We start from the raw sequence: 16,621 nt of genomic DNA on the forward strand, positions 1-16,621 counted from the left end.
CTATTGAATAAAAAAATGGACGGGTTATACATTTGACTTGGAGGGAATTCAAATAGGATAAGTTTGCACTCTAATTTGGGATAAGATAGAATTTATTTTTTAGAGGTGATACTTGGTGAAAATAGTAACAGAACTTTGGAGTTAGTGGCTGGCATTATATTAGTGAAATTAAAAACAATATAAAAGGAAGATAATATGAGACATTTGTAACCACATTTATTCTCAAATAAATTCTCTATGCTTGGGAGTGTGAATGTAATAGGCTGCTTTGTGGAGATTCTGACCCGCCCACCAAGACCTCTCTGAATGCCCGCTCCTTTGCCTACAGCTTCCATCGACTATCTCGTACATCACCCCCATTTTTTGATGTTTTTTGAGTCAGATGGTCACATCAGCCTGCTCCGTGTGGACTCCCTAGCCAGGGAGGCCTCTAGGGAGAAAAATGAGGCAACTGCCTAAGTGGAGCAGAAATGCTACAGTACTTCCTTTAGGGCAGGTGCATCCCTGTTCTTGCATGTAGTACCTGTAGTACAGTAAATTTTCCTTTTTGTTTAAATCTAGTAAATATCCCATGCTGCTGGGACTGTGGTGAGATATGTTCATACGTAGTTGGTAGTATTATAAATTGTTATAAGTTTTCTGGAAAATATTTGGCAATATGTATTAAGAGAATTAAAAATGTTCATATCTGGGGGCGCCTGGGTGGCTCAGTTGGTTGAGCGACTGCCTTCGGCTCAGGTCATGGTCCTGGAGTCCCGGGATCGAGTCCCGCATCGGGCTCTCTGCTCGGCAGGGAGTCTGCTTCTCCCTCCGACCCTCCCCCCTCTCATGTGCTCTCTCTCTCAAATAAATAAATAAATAAATCTTTAAAAAAAAATGTTCATATCTGTATACTCGGTTGTACCACTTCTAGAACTGTATTGAGTAATTTTTCAGATTTAGTACTTGAACATTTATCACAGTGCAATTTATGATAGCAAAAAATCAGAAAAGCTAAATCTCCCAGTTTCAGGACTAGTTAACTATATTAGAATGTGTCTGTATCTTGTAATGTTATTCAATTATTAAAATGTTTTAGAAAAATATTTAATGATGTGACAAGCTACCATGCTATTACATTAAATGAAAAATCTGTATACAAAGTACTATATACATTCTGACTCAAATATCATGATTTATATATGTATGTGTGTATAATGAATCCAAAAAAGGTAGAAGAAAATGCACCCAACTGTTAAAAATGGTAATTTTTAAGCAGGAGAACTAAATATAACTTATTTTTATGCTTTCCTATATCTTCATTTCCTACAATGATCATGTATGTAATTAGAAAAGTCCTATTATTAAAAAATGATGTGTAAAATAATGTCTTATTTTAGTGTTATAAGAAATTGGTTTTTTTTCTTTGTTGCATAAAAAACTTCGAAAAACTCAAAAGGATGTATTTATTACATGCTGTGCAGTGGAATAAAATGTATTATTTATCTTTTCAATGGCAGGATATAAAATCTATAAGCAATAGTATTAAACTATCTGTTTTATTAAAATTTAAATGGAAATGTGTTCATAGTTACATTTGTCTTGTTTTAAAAATAAATCAGCATCCATTTTAAGTAATGAAGATTAAATACATTATGATAAAATTATTTTAAGGTTTGCCAGATTTTAATCAAGTAACAGTTTAGAGATATAGATATACATATACAGATAGAACATACACTTTTTATAACTGTAAGGCATACTTTATGATATATAATCTTTTTACCACAAAATATATATACTTCTCAGATATGAAACAAAACTGATATGACTAGGAAGACACTACTACCTGGGACCAGGGTAATACCTTTACAAGTAGTTTAGCTTTTATATATGACTTTGGTAGTATCTGTGTACAAATAAGCCAATTAGCTGGCATATTTTGGCAGTGTGAATCTAAAAGACATTAGTTGACTTTCACAAAAGTTTCTGAAACTCGATGATCACTGCTTAGTAAGTCTATGTACAAAATGTGCCAGTAGCATGTACAAGTGGGCCAGAGTTGCTAATAGCTAAATAGGAACAAAAGCTTTCCTGCCCTTTGGAAATTGGGCAGAGCAATCTTGAGCTCTGATCCCCTGTTGCTCCTCTCAGGGTTTAACATATTCCAAATACCTTTATGTGGAAATCAAAAATAGCAGAACAAGAGCAGACTGGGGAGATGTCATTTCTGTCAGTAAAATTTTCCCAATCAACACATTCATCCAGTTTCTGACATCATTCTTTGAGTGGCCATCATCTATCTAGTGCAAAATGGGGCGAAATATGGCTTTGCTTTGTTTTGTTGCACAGGGAAAGAAAAGCTTTTGTTCAGAGCTTTGGAAAGTTTCGTTGAGACCACATAACCTTTTTCTTCTTAAATTCTGAAAAGTAGCTAATGCTCATTTGGTAGTGAAGTGCTGTAGAGGAATGTTTTTCTTGCTCCTTCTTTCACAAGATTACTTCAGCGACAGGTTTCAAGTGTGTCACTCAACTTCAACACATGAGGCAGACTTCTTGGTGGATGCATTTCCATGATCTGAGGGGCGGTAGGAAAGTGTGCTCATTTTTGTTGATAGGCTTGAGTGGGATTTAGCCTTTGGGGGGATGTATTTCAGAAGCTGGAGAAAATATTTTTTAAATTTCTTCCCCAGAAAGCCATAAAAGAGAGGATTCAGGCAATTGTTAAAATAAGCTATGCAAATAGTGATGGGCATGGCGGTGTCAACAATATCTGCAATTTTACAGTCATGTATGATGCCCAGTTGGATCAATACATCCAGAAAAGTGAATATTTGGTGGGGAACCCAGGAAAAGAAAAAGAAAAGTACAATTGCCATAATTATCTTGAAAATATCATCATTTCTTGGCTTGTTCTTCTGAATCTCATAAGCCCTCTTTAAGGTCTTCCAAATAAGAGTATAACTTGTAAGAATGATCAGAAAAGGAAACAAGAAACCCAGTATATTCTTGGTGAGGCCGAGTCCAATGGGGAGGGTTGAATTTTGGGATTCATAATGGAAAGCACAAACCGTGATATTGGTGTTCTCGATGAAAAATACATTTCGGTGGATTATGGTTGGCAAACTGGCCAAGCCAGCCAGTAGCCAAATAATGATGCAGGTGACTTTGGCCATAAGCATTGTGCGCCGGAGGCGGGACTTCATTGGATGAACAATAGCCAGGTAACGATCGATGCTTAGACATGTAAGTAGAAACACACTGGCATAGAGGTTGAAACTGACACTGGCTGAAGCAATCTTACATAGGTAATTGCCAAAGGGCCAGCGGTATTCCATCGCAGTATAGACAGCCCACAGTGGCAATGTCAGTAAAAAGCATAAGTCAGCCAGTGCTAAATTCAAAAGAAAAACACTGGCCACAGTCTTCAGTTTCATGTAAAAGTAAATGACAATCACTACCAAGCTGTTTCCAAATATTCCCACCACAAAGATGATACTGTATAAAGTAGGGATCATGACAAATATGTAATTGTGCCTTCCAGCTTTGGGACAGTCATCTTGGATTCTTTTGATACCATCTTCAGTGGTAGAGTTGAGGATCATTTTGAACTCTTGGGTTAATTAATTAGTCTCAGACACTATGCCAGATGCACCTGGAGAAAATAAAAATGAAAAGGTAAAAAAAAATTAACTTTCGGTTATAAACATATAGTATTATTTTCAATCATAAATACAGTAACTCAACTTTAGTCTTAGGGAAAAATAGATACTTTCTGGAGAAAACCTGAACTGAGAAAGTCTAGGTTTACACATTTGAATTAATTTTTAGAACATATTGCTTTTCTAGGAAGTGATAAATATCCTCCAGACAAATGAAAGTAGGGATCCTATGTGAATAAACTTATCTAGGTCCTTTGCATTTTTTCTAGAAGTAAATCCTAGCTTCCAAATTGATTAAAAAAGCCTAATCTAAGTGTCAGAAAATAACACTGAATTAAATTAGTTATTCAGGAACACTTGAGTTTTTCCAGAGGTAGGCAAGGCTAATTAATTTGTCTTTAACCTCAGAAGTGTGACACATCTGTATCTTATTCTTCAAACCATTTCTTTCATTTCACAATCTTTACTTAAATATAAACATTATTAGCATCCTCCCTGAAGTCATCAGAATAGCTTCCTCTAGGTTACTGAGGAAATTGGTCATTGTGGGAACTGATTTAGGAAGGGATAAGGGGGAGTGCTCAAAACTTTGTGGAACAGATTCTTGCCATGGTTTCTCAGGCCACTACAGGCAAGACCCACTTTATTCTTTAATTTCAAACTCAATCTACCACAAGAGACTGAATCTCCTAACTTGTGTGCTTGCCAGAGATTTCTGGAGTGAACTCTGAGGTTAACCATTTGTATAACAAGAATGTCAAATGAGCAGAATAGGTCAGGATTATCAATAAAACATGTCTTTTTGTGGGGGCTTAAGATAGCGGCAGTTCTCTAGGATTTTCGGAAGAATCAGGTGCTCAGGAATGAGCTCCATAAAGACTTCTGCAAATATTTGCTTCAATATTTTACATAACAAGTAATCAGGCTATTCATTTATGTGATTTAGAACATCAACATATTCTGCCCTAGCAGAGTCTGTCAGAAAACCCTTGGGAGGGAGGCTGAGGATGCCGTGAGGGTAACATCACAGGATGTGGCACAGCACACTCTGAGGTGAAAGCTCAGCATCGGGCACAGGCGAGGCTGACTGGGCGGGAAAGGGGTGCTGGGTAAAGATCCTCTTGCTACACCAGGAGCAGGTCTCTAGAAGAGCATGGCTGTGCATTCCTCTCATTCCTCTCAGCAAAGTATCCTAGACAAGAATAAGACACTACTAGTCTGACCAGGAGAGCTGTGCTTGGCATCCAGGAGAGCTGGATGAGCACATACACCTAAGGTAGCGTTCATCTTGGTATAAAGTGGTGCTGTAAGAGGGATGAGACTCAGGTAGCTAGATTTTAAAAGCGAACACTAGGAAGGAAAAGCTTCTTAAGTGGCCTCTTTGCCTCTCCCAAGAGGTAGTTACTCTCCTTATCCAAGGTTTTGGCTTCCTGTCCCCATCATCTCCTCCTTGTGTACTCAGCCTTATATAATTGAAATGTTTTTCTTCTCTTTTCGTTCATGGGAGCATTAGTATCCACAGACAAGCAGATGTCACATCCTCTGTGGAGCCTTTCTGACTTGTCTGGGCAATTGGCTGTTCCATTTGTTAAGCCACTTTGGCACTTTGGATGCAAGGATTGACACTGTATTGTAATGGTCTGTTGACCTGTCTTCTCCACTGGTATGTCAGCTTCTTGAGGGTAGGGCCTGTTTTGAATAATCTTGTTTACTGTTGGAGGCCCCAGCCTATTCCAGGGGACAGATGATAAATGTTTGATGAATAATGCAGCCAGAGGACAAAAGAATGAGTAAATGCATATAACTTAAAAGCTGTGAGTATAACATATTGAGACTAGTTTCCGTGGGGCTAATGAAATAATTTACATTTTGTTCCTGAAAGGATCTTATAGAAAATACTCAATGTTAACCTGGGTCTCACTTTGGATAAAAAATCCAAACCAAAAGCAAAACCAAACCAAACAAACAGACAAAAAAATCCTTGGTACTTTTAGAAATATGTGGTTTCTAAAACAGAAGATGAAAAGGAGGAATAAATATAATGGAAACTAGGGCTAGGCTCTCAGGGAGATATGACCTATTTCTTCCTCACACAGAAGGATTTCCCTATATTTTGCTGATTTTTCAGTTTATTTTATTATAGTTACTGAAATTATGCCAGTTTAGAAATATAAATTCCTTTAGGTAAACAACTATTCTCTATTAAAAATTAAATGCTTCATAAAAGGTTTATGGGCTAGCAGTCATTTACGCCTTAATGTGTATTGATTTACTTATTTGTTCTTCTAACATTTGGTTGAGATCAGTTGGATTTTGCCTAGGAAAAAGTGGAAATGTCAAGGTTAAAGAATCTCAAAGATTAAAAAGCAGCCTGGGTGAACTCCATAACTGAAAACTAGGGTAGAGGTAAATATTTGCTTCAGCTTGGGCACAAGGGCACTAACAGGAAGGAAGAAACTTAATGCTTTACAATCCCTTGGGGACCATGAGCTCGGGTGCTTGAAAGTAGGGAGGAAATTCTCCTCTCTTTCTTCTTTTCTCTCTTGACCCTAACTCTAAGAGTACACGTCTCAGGCTGGTTCCATTAATACTGTGTCTGGAGTGACTAGAATTTTATTCAATAGGCTGGAACTGTAACCATCATTTATTAAAGCATTTCTTTCTTTTTTTTTTTTTTTTAAAGATTTTATTTATTTATTTGAGACAGAGAGAATGAGAGACAGCATGAGAGGGAGGAGGGTCAGAGGCAGAAGCAGGCTCCCCGCCGAGCAGGGAGCCCGATGCGGGACTCGATCCCGGGACTCCAGGATCATGACCTGAGCCGAAGGTAGTCGCTTAACCAACTGAGCCACCCAGGCGCCCTATTAAAGCATTTCTATGGGAAAATTTGCATTTGAAAGGACCAGTTTACAAACATATTTTGGACTCCAATTCCTTCACAATCTGAGGTCAGTTTATTCTTCAGTTCATACTGATTCATATTGACTAATGTTTAATATTAAAAGGCTGCTCTGAGTAACTGGGGGAACATCACTGGAAAGTTTAGTAAGGTATTATTTATTTATTTATTTTTAAAGATTTTATTTATTTATTTATTTATTTATTTATTTATTTATTTATTTATTTTTTAAAGATTTTATTTATTTATTTGAGAGAGAGAATGAGAGAGAGCACATGAGAGGGGGGAGGGTCAGAGGGAGAAGCAGACTCCCCGCTGAGCAGGGAGCCCGATGCGGGACTCGATCCAGGGACTCCAGGATCATGACCTGAGCCGAAGGCAGTCGCTTAACCAACTGAGCCACCCAGGCGCCCCAAGATTTTATTTATTTATTTGTCAGGGGCAGGGAGAGAGAAAGAGCGCACAAGCAGGGGGAACTGCAGGCAGAGGGAGAAGTAGGCTTTGCGCTGAGCAAGGAGCCCGATGTATGACTTGATCCCAGAACCCTGGGATCATGACCTGAGTCAAAGGCAGCCACTTAACTGACTGAGCCTCCCGGGCGTCCCAGGTATTTATTATTTAAATGAGTATATCACTTGAGAAACTCTGGACATCACATTGAATATACTAATTAGAAGAACATTTTACATAAATATATAAGTAATGACCAAGACTTCCTGCCAGGTAAGGAAACAAATTTTCTCATATTTGAGGGGAGCAGAAAGGGGAGAGGAATTTTAAGATGATAGAAACAATGGGAGCAAGCATAGAAAGTATAAATGCAAAGAGTGCATTTAATGGGCAGTCATCCATTTATCATATATTCACTGAACACCTACTATGTGCTGGGATTAAGGATGCAAAGTGAAAAAGTTCATATTCCTTCTCCTTTTAGGCATTTGAGTCTACTGGGGAGCGGGGGGAGGGGCTTAGAGCTTTAAAGACAGAATTATCTCCAGTGTTGAATATTATGCCATAACAGGATCATATGGAGTGTTCCGTATTTATCATTGACCCAGCTTGGTGGTGGGAGACTGGGGGAGTGATCGGGGGCACCCCCGAGAGAAGATGGTATTTGGACTTTGGAGGATGTATGGGAAACAAAGTGGTTAGAACTTAAAGGCAACAGTGAGCCAGCCGAGGTAGAGTAGAGATTGTCATCACTTGAACTTTTCCCTCCTTACAGATGTCTGCAGCATCATCCATGGGAAACTGTTCTTAAAAATTTACAGATATCTCACAACTGCCTGGGCAGTGATGTCAGATCTGAATGTGCACTGGATGCGAGGGTGACTCGGGCCATAATGGTGTGCAAGAAATTTCGTTCTCCGTCAGCACTGCTGCCACTGATAGGCTTTCCTAGAGAAACCAGATTCTCAGGAAAGAGGGAAAATGGAACTCTTGTGATTAGTTGGCACCTATGATTGATGATAAATGAGTGGGAAAGAGTAGGGTTCTTTTCTCTTTGAAGCCAAAAGGATGCTGTTTTGATGAGGAGCCAAAGGAAAGAGATGTGATCTATTAGGAACAGCAAACTTATGAATCCCAGAAAGCAGCTACATTTCATTCTATTTCTTCTCCCAGTAGGTTTTTCGGCATGTAGGATATACTGATTAAAAAAAAAAAAAAAATCAGGAGATCTACCTCTCCCTGTTTCTGGGCCTAACCACAGCTTTTACACAGGCTCTGTGCCTTATATGAATCCCATAGCACCATTTCTTCTTGGGGGAAAAGAGATGGGATTTGGAGTCAAAATACTTATAACGGAATCTTCCCTAGCCACTTACAAATCTATATGGCTCTGGGTAAGTCACCGCGTTTCTCTGAACATAAGCCTCAGTTCCCTTATCTGTGAGGAATGGGAACAGTGATTCTTATTGCATATGATTGTTATGGGAATTAAATGAGATAACCCAAAAGCATTGGGCATACTTTTCAAACAGTATGTGTTTAATAAATATGGTTTTTTGAATCTTTACTATTATTTTTTTGAATGCACGCGAATGTTAACTTAGCCATGGCTCAGAAAAACATGAAAGATTTTTTTAAAAAGGTTTATCATTGGTAAGTTCTTTCTCTTGACATAAAAGGCTAAAAATACCAGGATGTTGTTCTTTCAAAGTATGAGTAAAAAAATCATCTTAAACAGCTGAATACATTGGCCCTGAGTCAGGTGGGAACTTTCAGTCTGCTGTAAACACAAGGTTGGCTCATGGTGGTCACCCTACATTTATCCACTGCTTGCTTTCACAGTAGATACCTTGTGTTCCTTGACAGCTTCCTTTATTCTTTTTTTTAAATTTTATTATGTTATGTTAGTCACCATACATCATTAGTTTTTGATGTAGTGTTCCATGGTTCATTGTTTGCGTATAACACCCAGTGCTCCATCCAATACATGCCCTCCTTAATACCCATCACCAGGCTAACCCATCCCCCCACCTCCCCTCCCCTCTAGAACCCTCAGTTTGTTTCTCAGAGTCCATAGTCTCTCATGGTTTGTCTCCCCCTCTGATTCCCCCCCTTCATTTTACCCTTCCTACTATCTTCTTTTTTTCTTTTTTTTTAACATATTATGTATTATTTGTTTCAGAGGTACAGGTCTGTGATTCAACAGTCTTACACAATTCACAGCGCTCACCATAGCACATACCCTCCCCAATGTCTATCACCCAGCCACCCCATCCCTCCCACTCCCCACCATTCCAGCAACCCTCAGTTTGTTTCCTGAGATTAAGAATTAGCTTCCTTTATTCTTAAAAACAAGCCTAAGAAGGAAGATTTTCTTTCTTTCTTTCTTTCTTTCTTTCTTTCTTTCTTTCTTTCTTTCTTTCTTTCTTTCTTTTCTTTCTTTCTCTTTCTTTCTTTCTTTCTTTTTCTTTCTTTCTTTCTTTCTTTCTTTCTTTCTTTCTTTCTTTCTTTCTTTCTTTCTTTCTTTCTTTTCTTTCTTTCTTTCTTTCTTTTTCTTTCTCTTTCTTTTTCTTTCTTTCTTTCTCTCTCTCTCTCTCTCCCCCCCGCCTCCCTCCCTCCCTTCCTTCTTCCTGTCTTTTTCTCTCTAATTCTATTTCCCCAAGACTTTTGATTAGAATATTAATATCTTCTTAAGCTTTTAGGCAAGCCAAAACCAATCTAATTAAATTGTTCATTACAAGCTCCTTTTCTAATGAGTTTGCAATCTAAGGAAAAAAAAATACCACATAGTTTCCTATGATAATAGAGAGAGAACTAAAAGACAAAGTAATTATATTTTAGAATAATCTTCTATCAAAGTATCTTTCTTAAATATCTAAAAGAGTAGACTAGTGTTTGTAAGTCATTTGCTGGGAGTGCTGGGCAGCTCAATACACCATCCTGTTCAAAAGTCATTCTCTTTATTGCTCTATTTTATAATTTAGACTTTAGAAAGCAACTGTTTCTGCTCCTGTGTGTTTTTATCCCTCAGTAATGAATGAGGCATTCTACCGGGGACAACTGTTAGTCAGTATCCATTTGTGAAGTCACTGAATCATAGAAGTTGGCAGTAAAATTTTTACGGTTTCTACTTGTTTCTTTTTCAAATCCACTTGTTCTTATTTCTTAACCTTCTGTTCTTATTTTATGGGGTCTATTTGTACCCTTATCTCTTTAAACATTTCGAACATCTGTATGTTAAGAGCCCCTATCCAGTTGCTTTACTATTTGTAGTTTGTAGTTCTTCTCATATAAATTCTATTTGTTTCATCCGTGGACACTCTTCCTTGGCGTTTGCCTTTATCTTAAATTTTGTAATTTTTGTGAGTTAATCTATGGGGATTAACTTCTTTAGGAGGCCTGATGTCTGTATGGTGGTGGCCCGTGAAATTTCTGCTTGGGCATACAATATTCATGTTGTATTTTAATGCCAGTTCTCAGCCTCATTTCCAATGCCATACTTTTTCTTCAGATAATGCAGATTAGGCCCTCCGCCCATTCTCAAAATTTTGCTGGTCTGCAGAAGTTATCTAGTTTTTGGTCACAATAGGCAGTGATTTTCCAGTTTCTGGCTTTAACCAGGAAAGCCAGTTTCACTTGCCTTTAGTGCACACGTCTAATGGTCTCGAATTCCATCCTGATAAACTCACTAAAACTTTATCTTGGTTGTATAACTGGTATTGGTTCTTCTCTGGCCCATTGATCTCAATTTTTTTTTCTTTCTCTCTTTTTTTTTTTTTAAAGATTTTATATATTTGAAAGCAAGAGTGGGGGGGGACATGAGCGGGAGGGGGGTTGCAGAGAGGAAGAAGCAGGCTCCCCGCTGAGCAGGAAGCCCTACTACGTGGGCCTTGATCCCAGGACCCTGTGATCATCACCTGAGCCAAAGGCAGATGCTTAACTGACTGAGCCACTCAGGTGCCCCACGTGGTCTCAATTCTTATTCAGAGCTTTGATTTGATATTTTATGTATTTAGAGAAAGAAGGGTAATGTCCATGATTGCTTAGTTTATTGCCTTCATCTTGACTGGAAGTTGCCCTACACATTATTTGGAGATAATGGTTAAGTTGCTTGGACCCAATAAACTTTGGATTATAGTCTTGCCCCTATTCATGCTCACTCCTGCCCCTGTCATGCCTTTTTTTTTTTTTTAAAGATTTGATTTATTTATTTGACAGAGAGAGAGAGCGAGAGCAGGAACACAAGCAGGGGGAGTGGGAGAGGGAGAAGCAGGCTTCCCGCCTAGCAGGGACCCCGAGGCGGGGCTCGATCCCAGGACGCCGGGATCATGATCTGAGCTGAAGGCAGACGCTTAACGACTGAGCCACCCAGGCACCCCCCTTTTTCTTTTTTTTAAAGATTTTATTTATTTATTTGACAGAGAGAGAGCGAGAGCAGGAACACAAGCAGGGGGAGTGGGAGAGGGAGAACCCGTCATGCCTTTTAATGAAGCATCCAAGCCCTTCTGGTGGTACTCTTTTCCATCATGGTAATCCTGGCAGCCAGGAAGAAGGGAGCATGGCAGAGAGCTTGGCACCATGGGGCAAGTGACCAGAATTGCTTTTAAGTCAGATGCACGAGAGAATGGCTGACAATCCTAGACTAACCTCTCTATGTTAAATACTTTTCTGGGAGATGATTTTGTTTACCTCTTCAATTCCTAGGTGAATATTTTTCTTAGAACACACAATATATTTTATCACAATTATTAATGCCATACTGAATAAGTACTCAAGATTCAGTGTCCTTAAGCTTAATGAATGGCTGTATGCTATGTCTAAGTGGTAAAAAGTGGTTTCTGGCCCTCTTCCCAAGTCAGCATCATCCACTGTGGCCTGCCTCACAAGAAATGAAAATAGAACTGCCTTCTTATTTCTGCACATACCAGTTGTAACCAACTGTGGTGATGGTGATTAAATGTCCTGCCATCCTCAACTAGCCCTCCCCTCTGCTTTCCAAAATAGCCCAAGAATAGGAAGAACTCAGCTTTATGAAAGAAAATTAAGAAATTCCTTCCAAGTTAGGGTATACACTTCAACGAAGGTAAAATGTGAATCCTAAATTTTTGCTTATTAGAAATTATTCAATACTTTAATATCTAATAATGTAACACTAAATTACAGTTCAATTTCTTTCCACTTCAGATGCTTCTATTTATCATACATTACAGTTCAAATAACTCACCTGTGATGGATATCCCAAGCCCCCAAACAACTCCCTTTATTCCTATGATATTTCTTCCTACTCTTTTTCTATCTTAAACTCTTCGTTGTTTTTTGTTGTATTTTTAATTTTTTTAATTTCAGAAAGAAAAGGGAAACAGGTAGGGATGAGATACATGTCATTAAGTCTAATCACATGCTAGAAATCGTCTTTTGACCTGTTGGTGTTAGTAGAGAATATTCTTATGTTAAAAATAGAGGGTCATGGAAGGCTTTAGTGAGTCTCGAAGGAGTTGTGCTGTGCAGACTAAGAGAAAAGGAAAATAAATACAGCTTGGAAGAAGGCTTGTATATAAATAAACTCCTGTTCTCTTATACTCCCAAATTCCTCAAACGTAGGAACTCAGAATTTCCCCAAGGGAATCATAACCACATTTCAAAGGATCAGCATCTCAGCCATTCATCAAAAGGGAGGAAACATCATTTTTAATAATACGGCTCTTGGAGACTGTTCACAAGCTTTCCTTTTTCAACAGATGAAAAAGGCAGCTCCAATGTGGGCATCTCCGTCAACAGCTGTTTTATCCAACTTGTGAGCAAAACCCAAATTTTGTATGTTAAGCCACTTCATATTTGCTTCTCTGAGACTTTAAATCAGCAGCAGAAACTGCCTATCTCATTTCACATTCCACTTTAAAGGGGTATGAGGAAAGTTACTGGGAAAGAAAGGAAGTGCTAATTAATTTGTACACTTAAGAAATCACGATATTATTATAGAATTTATATGTATTATGAGTTTTATGTTAGAAATTACTGGCCACATGGCAGTTCATTTCAGATTTAAGTTTTTAACATTATAGAAATCACATAATCATACATTTAATTTAATTTTTTAAATCTTTTTTAAATTTTAAGTTTTATCTTTTTTTTTATTATGTTCAATTAGCCAACATATAGTACATCATTAGTTTTTGATGTAGTGTTCAATGATTCATTAGTTGCATATAACCCAGTCCTCATAATCATACATTTTAAATGAAGCTAGAAGGATCAAATATTACCTGTATTGTACATGTTTCCCCAAATTGCCCAATGTTCTGATTGCAGTAGGAATACTCTGAATGATAGTCTACAAACTGGTCCTACACAGTGTATAAGGAGACTAGAATTCTAATTTTGGCTTTCTCATTCACTAACTAGGTGACCTTGAACCAGTCACTTAGCTTCTTTAGACCTCTGCATTCTCAGGGAACTGGTACGTGGTTAAAGAAATCTCCCGAAACACTGAAATTTTATAACCTTTCTTTGAAACAGGTATATATCTTTTGAAGACAAAGGCAATAATGGCTTAACAAGTAGAAATGACTTGATAAATCCTTAAATCAGCCAACATCTATCTATCGATATGGATATTATTAATGCCACAATGATTTAATAACATTCTGTAGTTAAATACAAGAAGTTTTTTTCTTAAAAACAAAATGAATTTTACCTTTTACTGAAGATAAAGAAACTCTATGTAAGAGTATTATATTATAGTGACATTGGTTTTTCTCCCCATTTTTTAGATTATCTACTCAAAGAAATGTTTTCCCAGCACAGCATTTGGATAGCTGGTTGTGACCCTAGGTTATTGAGGTCAAGTGTGTAAGTTTGAGCCCTGATTTAGACTAGCTAGATTAGTTTCTAGACTGTGAGCCTCTCAGGCATCCCCTGTATTATTCATTGGCAATTCCAGGTGAAAGGGTAAAGACAGATTGTTTCATGGCTGCAAATCAAAATTACAAGCATGCCCTGCAGTTAGGGAGTCAGGATTACATCATCCTATGAAAAAGGTGGCACAATGTGTTATTGTTAAAATAACTCATACAAAACAAACCTACTTTCAGATTTCTTTGTTGGGAAGATACAACTTTTTTAAAGTTTAGCAAATAGTTAATGGGATTCAGTTGTCCAGATAAAAACACAGAGGTGAGGGGCGCCTGGGTGGCTCAGTCAGTTAAGCGGCTGCCTTCGGCCCAGGTCGTGATTCTGGGGTCCTGGGATCAAGTCCCATGTCCGGCTCCCTGCTGAGTGGGGAGCCTGCTTCTCCCTCTCCCTCTACCTGCTGCTCCCCCTGCTTGTACTCTCTCTCTCTAATAAAAAAAAAAAAAAATCTTAAAAAAAAAACAACACAGAGGTGAGGGCAGAGTATTATAAAAGAACATCACAGTAATATATTATTTAGAATAATATTTTGAAGTAGTATATTAGCCAGTATTTTGAAGGGCTAAATGGACTTTGTCTTAAGAAAATGAATTCTGTAAGGTAATGTTTGATTATATCATAGAATTGCATTTTTTTTGAAACACAGTTTTCTTGCTACTTTTTTCTTTTTAACATTAAAATGCTGTAAAAACTGAGAGACAGCGAATAGTCTCTTAGAGAAAGCACTGGACGAGAGTTCTGTCAGTCTGCTCTGTCGCTAACCACTGACACAGTCATACGCAGGTAATTTAACCTCTTTGTTATCCCTTAAATATTACAAAATATTTAGAATGGAAATACTAACCCTTGTTCCCACCTCTGTTTCATAGATTGCTAAAGGTAAACAGTGAGGTCTTAGGAAGACATAAAAGCACTTTGAAAATACAAATTTTATATGATTTCTGTAGTGGAAGGATAAGTGAAATTTAAATAAGGAAAGCTCAGAACTTCAAAAATTAATGGAATTTTTTTATTCAGAAATTCAGCAGAAATACTTTTCATTATTTTAATCTAATGCATTTATTTCAAGAATTATAATGAGGCATTTGATTAATGCTGAAAGAAAGGTCAAATGGTAGATACTGTATGGCTTCTACATTTAATACTTGTGGCAGCAAATGTCTTGGGTATAAAGTGGGGCCCTCAGACTAAATCTGACCAACAGATTTATTTTCTTTGTCCCCTGAAACACTTTCAGTTTTTGGGATTTGAATTTTCTGTGGTTTACTAATCCCCACTGCTATTTTCCAATTCTTTAGGACAGTGCTGTTCAAAAGAAATTTTATGTGAACCACATATGTAATTAAAAATTTCCCAGTAGCCACACTAAACAAGTAAAAAGAAATAGGTGAAATTAATTTTGATAATATGTTATTTAATCCAACATATCCAAAATATTATCATTTCAACGTGTAATCAATATAAAAATGAAAATATTTTACATTTTTTTTGGTACCAACTCTAAAAATTAGGAGTATAGTTTTATGTTTCCAGCACATCTCAGTTGGAAGTAGCTGAACGCTTTAAGAGTTCAGTCATCACTTGGGGCTCACTGCCAAATTAGACAATACAGCGTTAGATGCTTCCCTCACCTACAGAGCCCTTCTAGCAATGGTTCTGAAAATGTGGTCCCGGGAATAGCAGCATCAGCCTCACCTGGGAATTCCTTAGGAGTGCAAATCTCAGGCCCCACTCCAGACCTACTGAATCAGAAACTCTGTGGGTGGGGTCCGGCAGGCTATGTTTTAATGAGCCCTCCAGGTAGTTTTGATGTACACTAATGTTTAAAAATCATTGCCCTACTGTCATCTTAATTTGCAACTCTGGCTTGTGTGCTGCTAATCCTGATTAATAGGCAAAACCAAATCCAACAAATGACAAAAGTGCCCTCAGCTAAAATGCTTTCATTTGGCTCTTCTGAGGCATCAAAACCTGAATAAGTATGACAGACTCCTAAAATACAGCTTGGGAATTATTCATTAGACTGTGTTTTTCTTTCAGACATTCAGGACTAGTGTAGTTAAGGGGTGCCCAACAGGATGTCATCTAATAAAATACTCCTTGCACTCATTCATAAATGTCTGGAATTTCTTTAAGTGGGATTGGGTTGACAGTATCCACTTCCATACCTCCAAGATCTACCTGAGGGAGGAGATAAACTGACTCAGGTGAAAGCCAGACTAACACGGTAGAAGAGCATGGTGATGGGAACCGAAAGATCGGAATCAGTACGTGAATTTACCTCTTACGAGCTATGGAGTCTTTAGCTTTTCTCTTAACCTGTGACTCATTTTCTTCATCTGAAAAATGATAATGAAGAAGTAAAAGATACCTGTCCTGTCAGGCTCACAACATTGCTGGGAACCTCATGAGATAATGTATGTGGAGGTGTCATAAGATCCTGCAGATCTGAGACTTTTGTTAGTGTTATTAAATTTACACTATGGTGTAAATGACTAATTCCCCCCCTACAAGCAAATCTGGATAAGGAGAACTGGGGCACTGCACTGGGTGCTGCAAGTGGAAGAAGCGAAGGTACCAGAAAGAGGTAGAGAGGCTCAGAGAGGGAGGCTGATGGCACTGCTGACAAGCTACTTGGACTGGAGGGTTCTGCCAGCTCTAATCATTCTCTTGAATACTTATATAATTTTTAAATATAAATTACAATGATACTACACCACTG

General features: G+C 37.9%; 1 protein-coding gene and 1 long non-coding RNA gene across 2 annotated transcripts in view; one reads left to right on the top strand and one right to left on the bottom strand.

The window, feature by feature from the left end:
• Nucleotides 1–16,621, top strand: part of LOC135363888 (uncharacterized) — a 302,097-nt gene that overhangs the window by 79,562 nt on the left and 205,914 nt on the right. The window lies entirely within an intron of this gene.
• Nucleotides 1,381–16,621, bottom strand: part of AGTR1 (angiotensin II receptor type 1) — a 47,658-nt gene continuing 32,417 nt past the window's right edge. The window contains exon 3 of the mRNA XM_045903612.3: nt 1,381–3,634. Within this exon, the coding sequence (XP_045759568.1) occupies nt 2,505–3,584 (1,080 nt within the window). The 5' untranslated portion in view covers nt 3,585–3,634 and the 3' untranslated portion in view covers nt 1,381–2,504. The remainder of the gene's footprint in view (nt 3,635–16,621) is intronic.

Source organism: Mirounga angustirostris, unplaced genomic scaffold, assembly GCF_029215605.1.
Source record: "Mirounga angustirostris isolate CCGP_5_RB_7025 unplaced genomic scaffold, mMirAng1.0.hap1 SCAF_1, whole genome shotgun sequence".
NCBI classification, from domain to species: Eukaryota; Metazoa; Chordata; class Mammalia; order Carnivora; family Phocidae; genus Mirounga; species Mirounga angustirostris.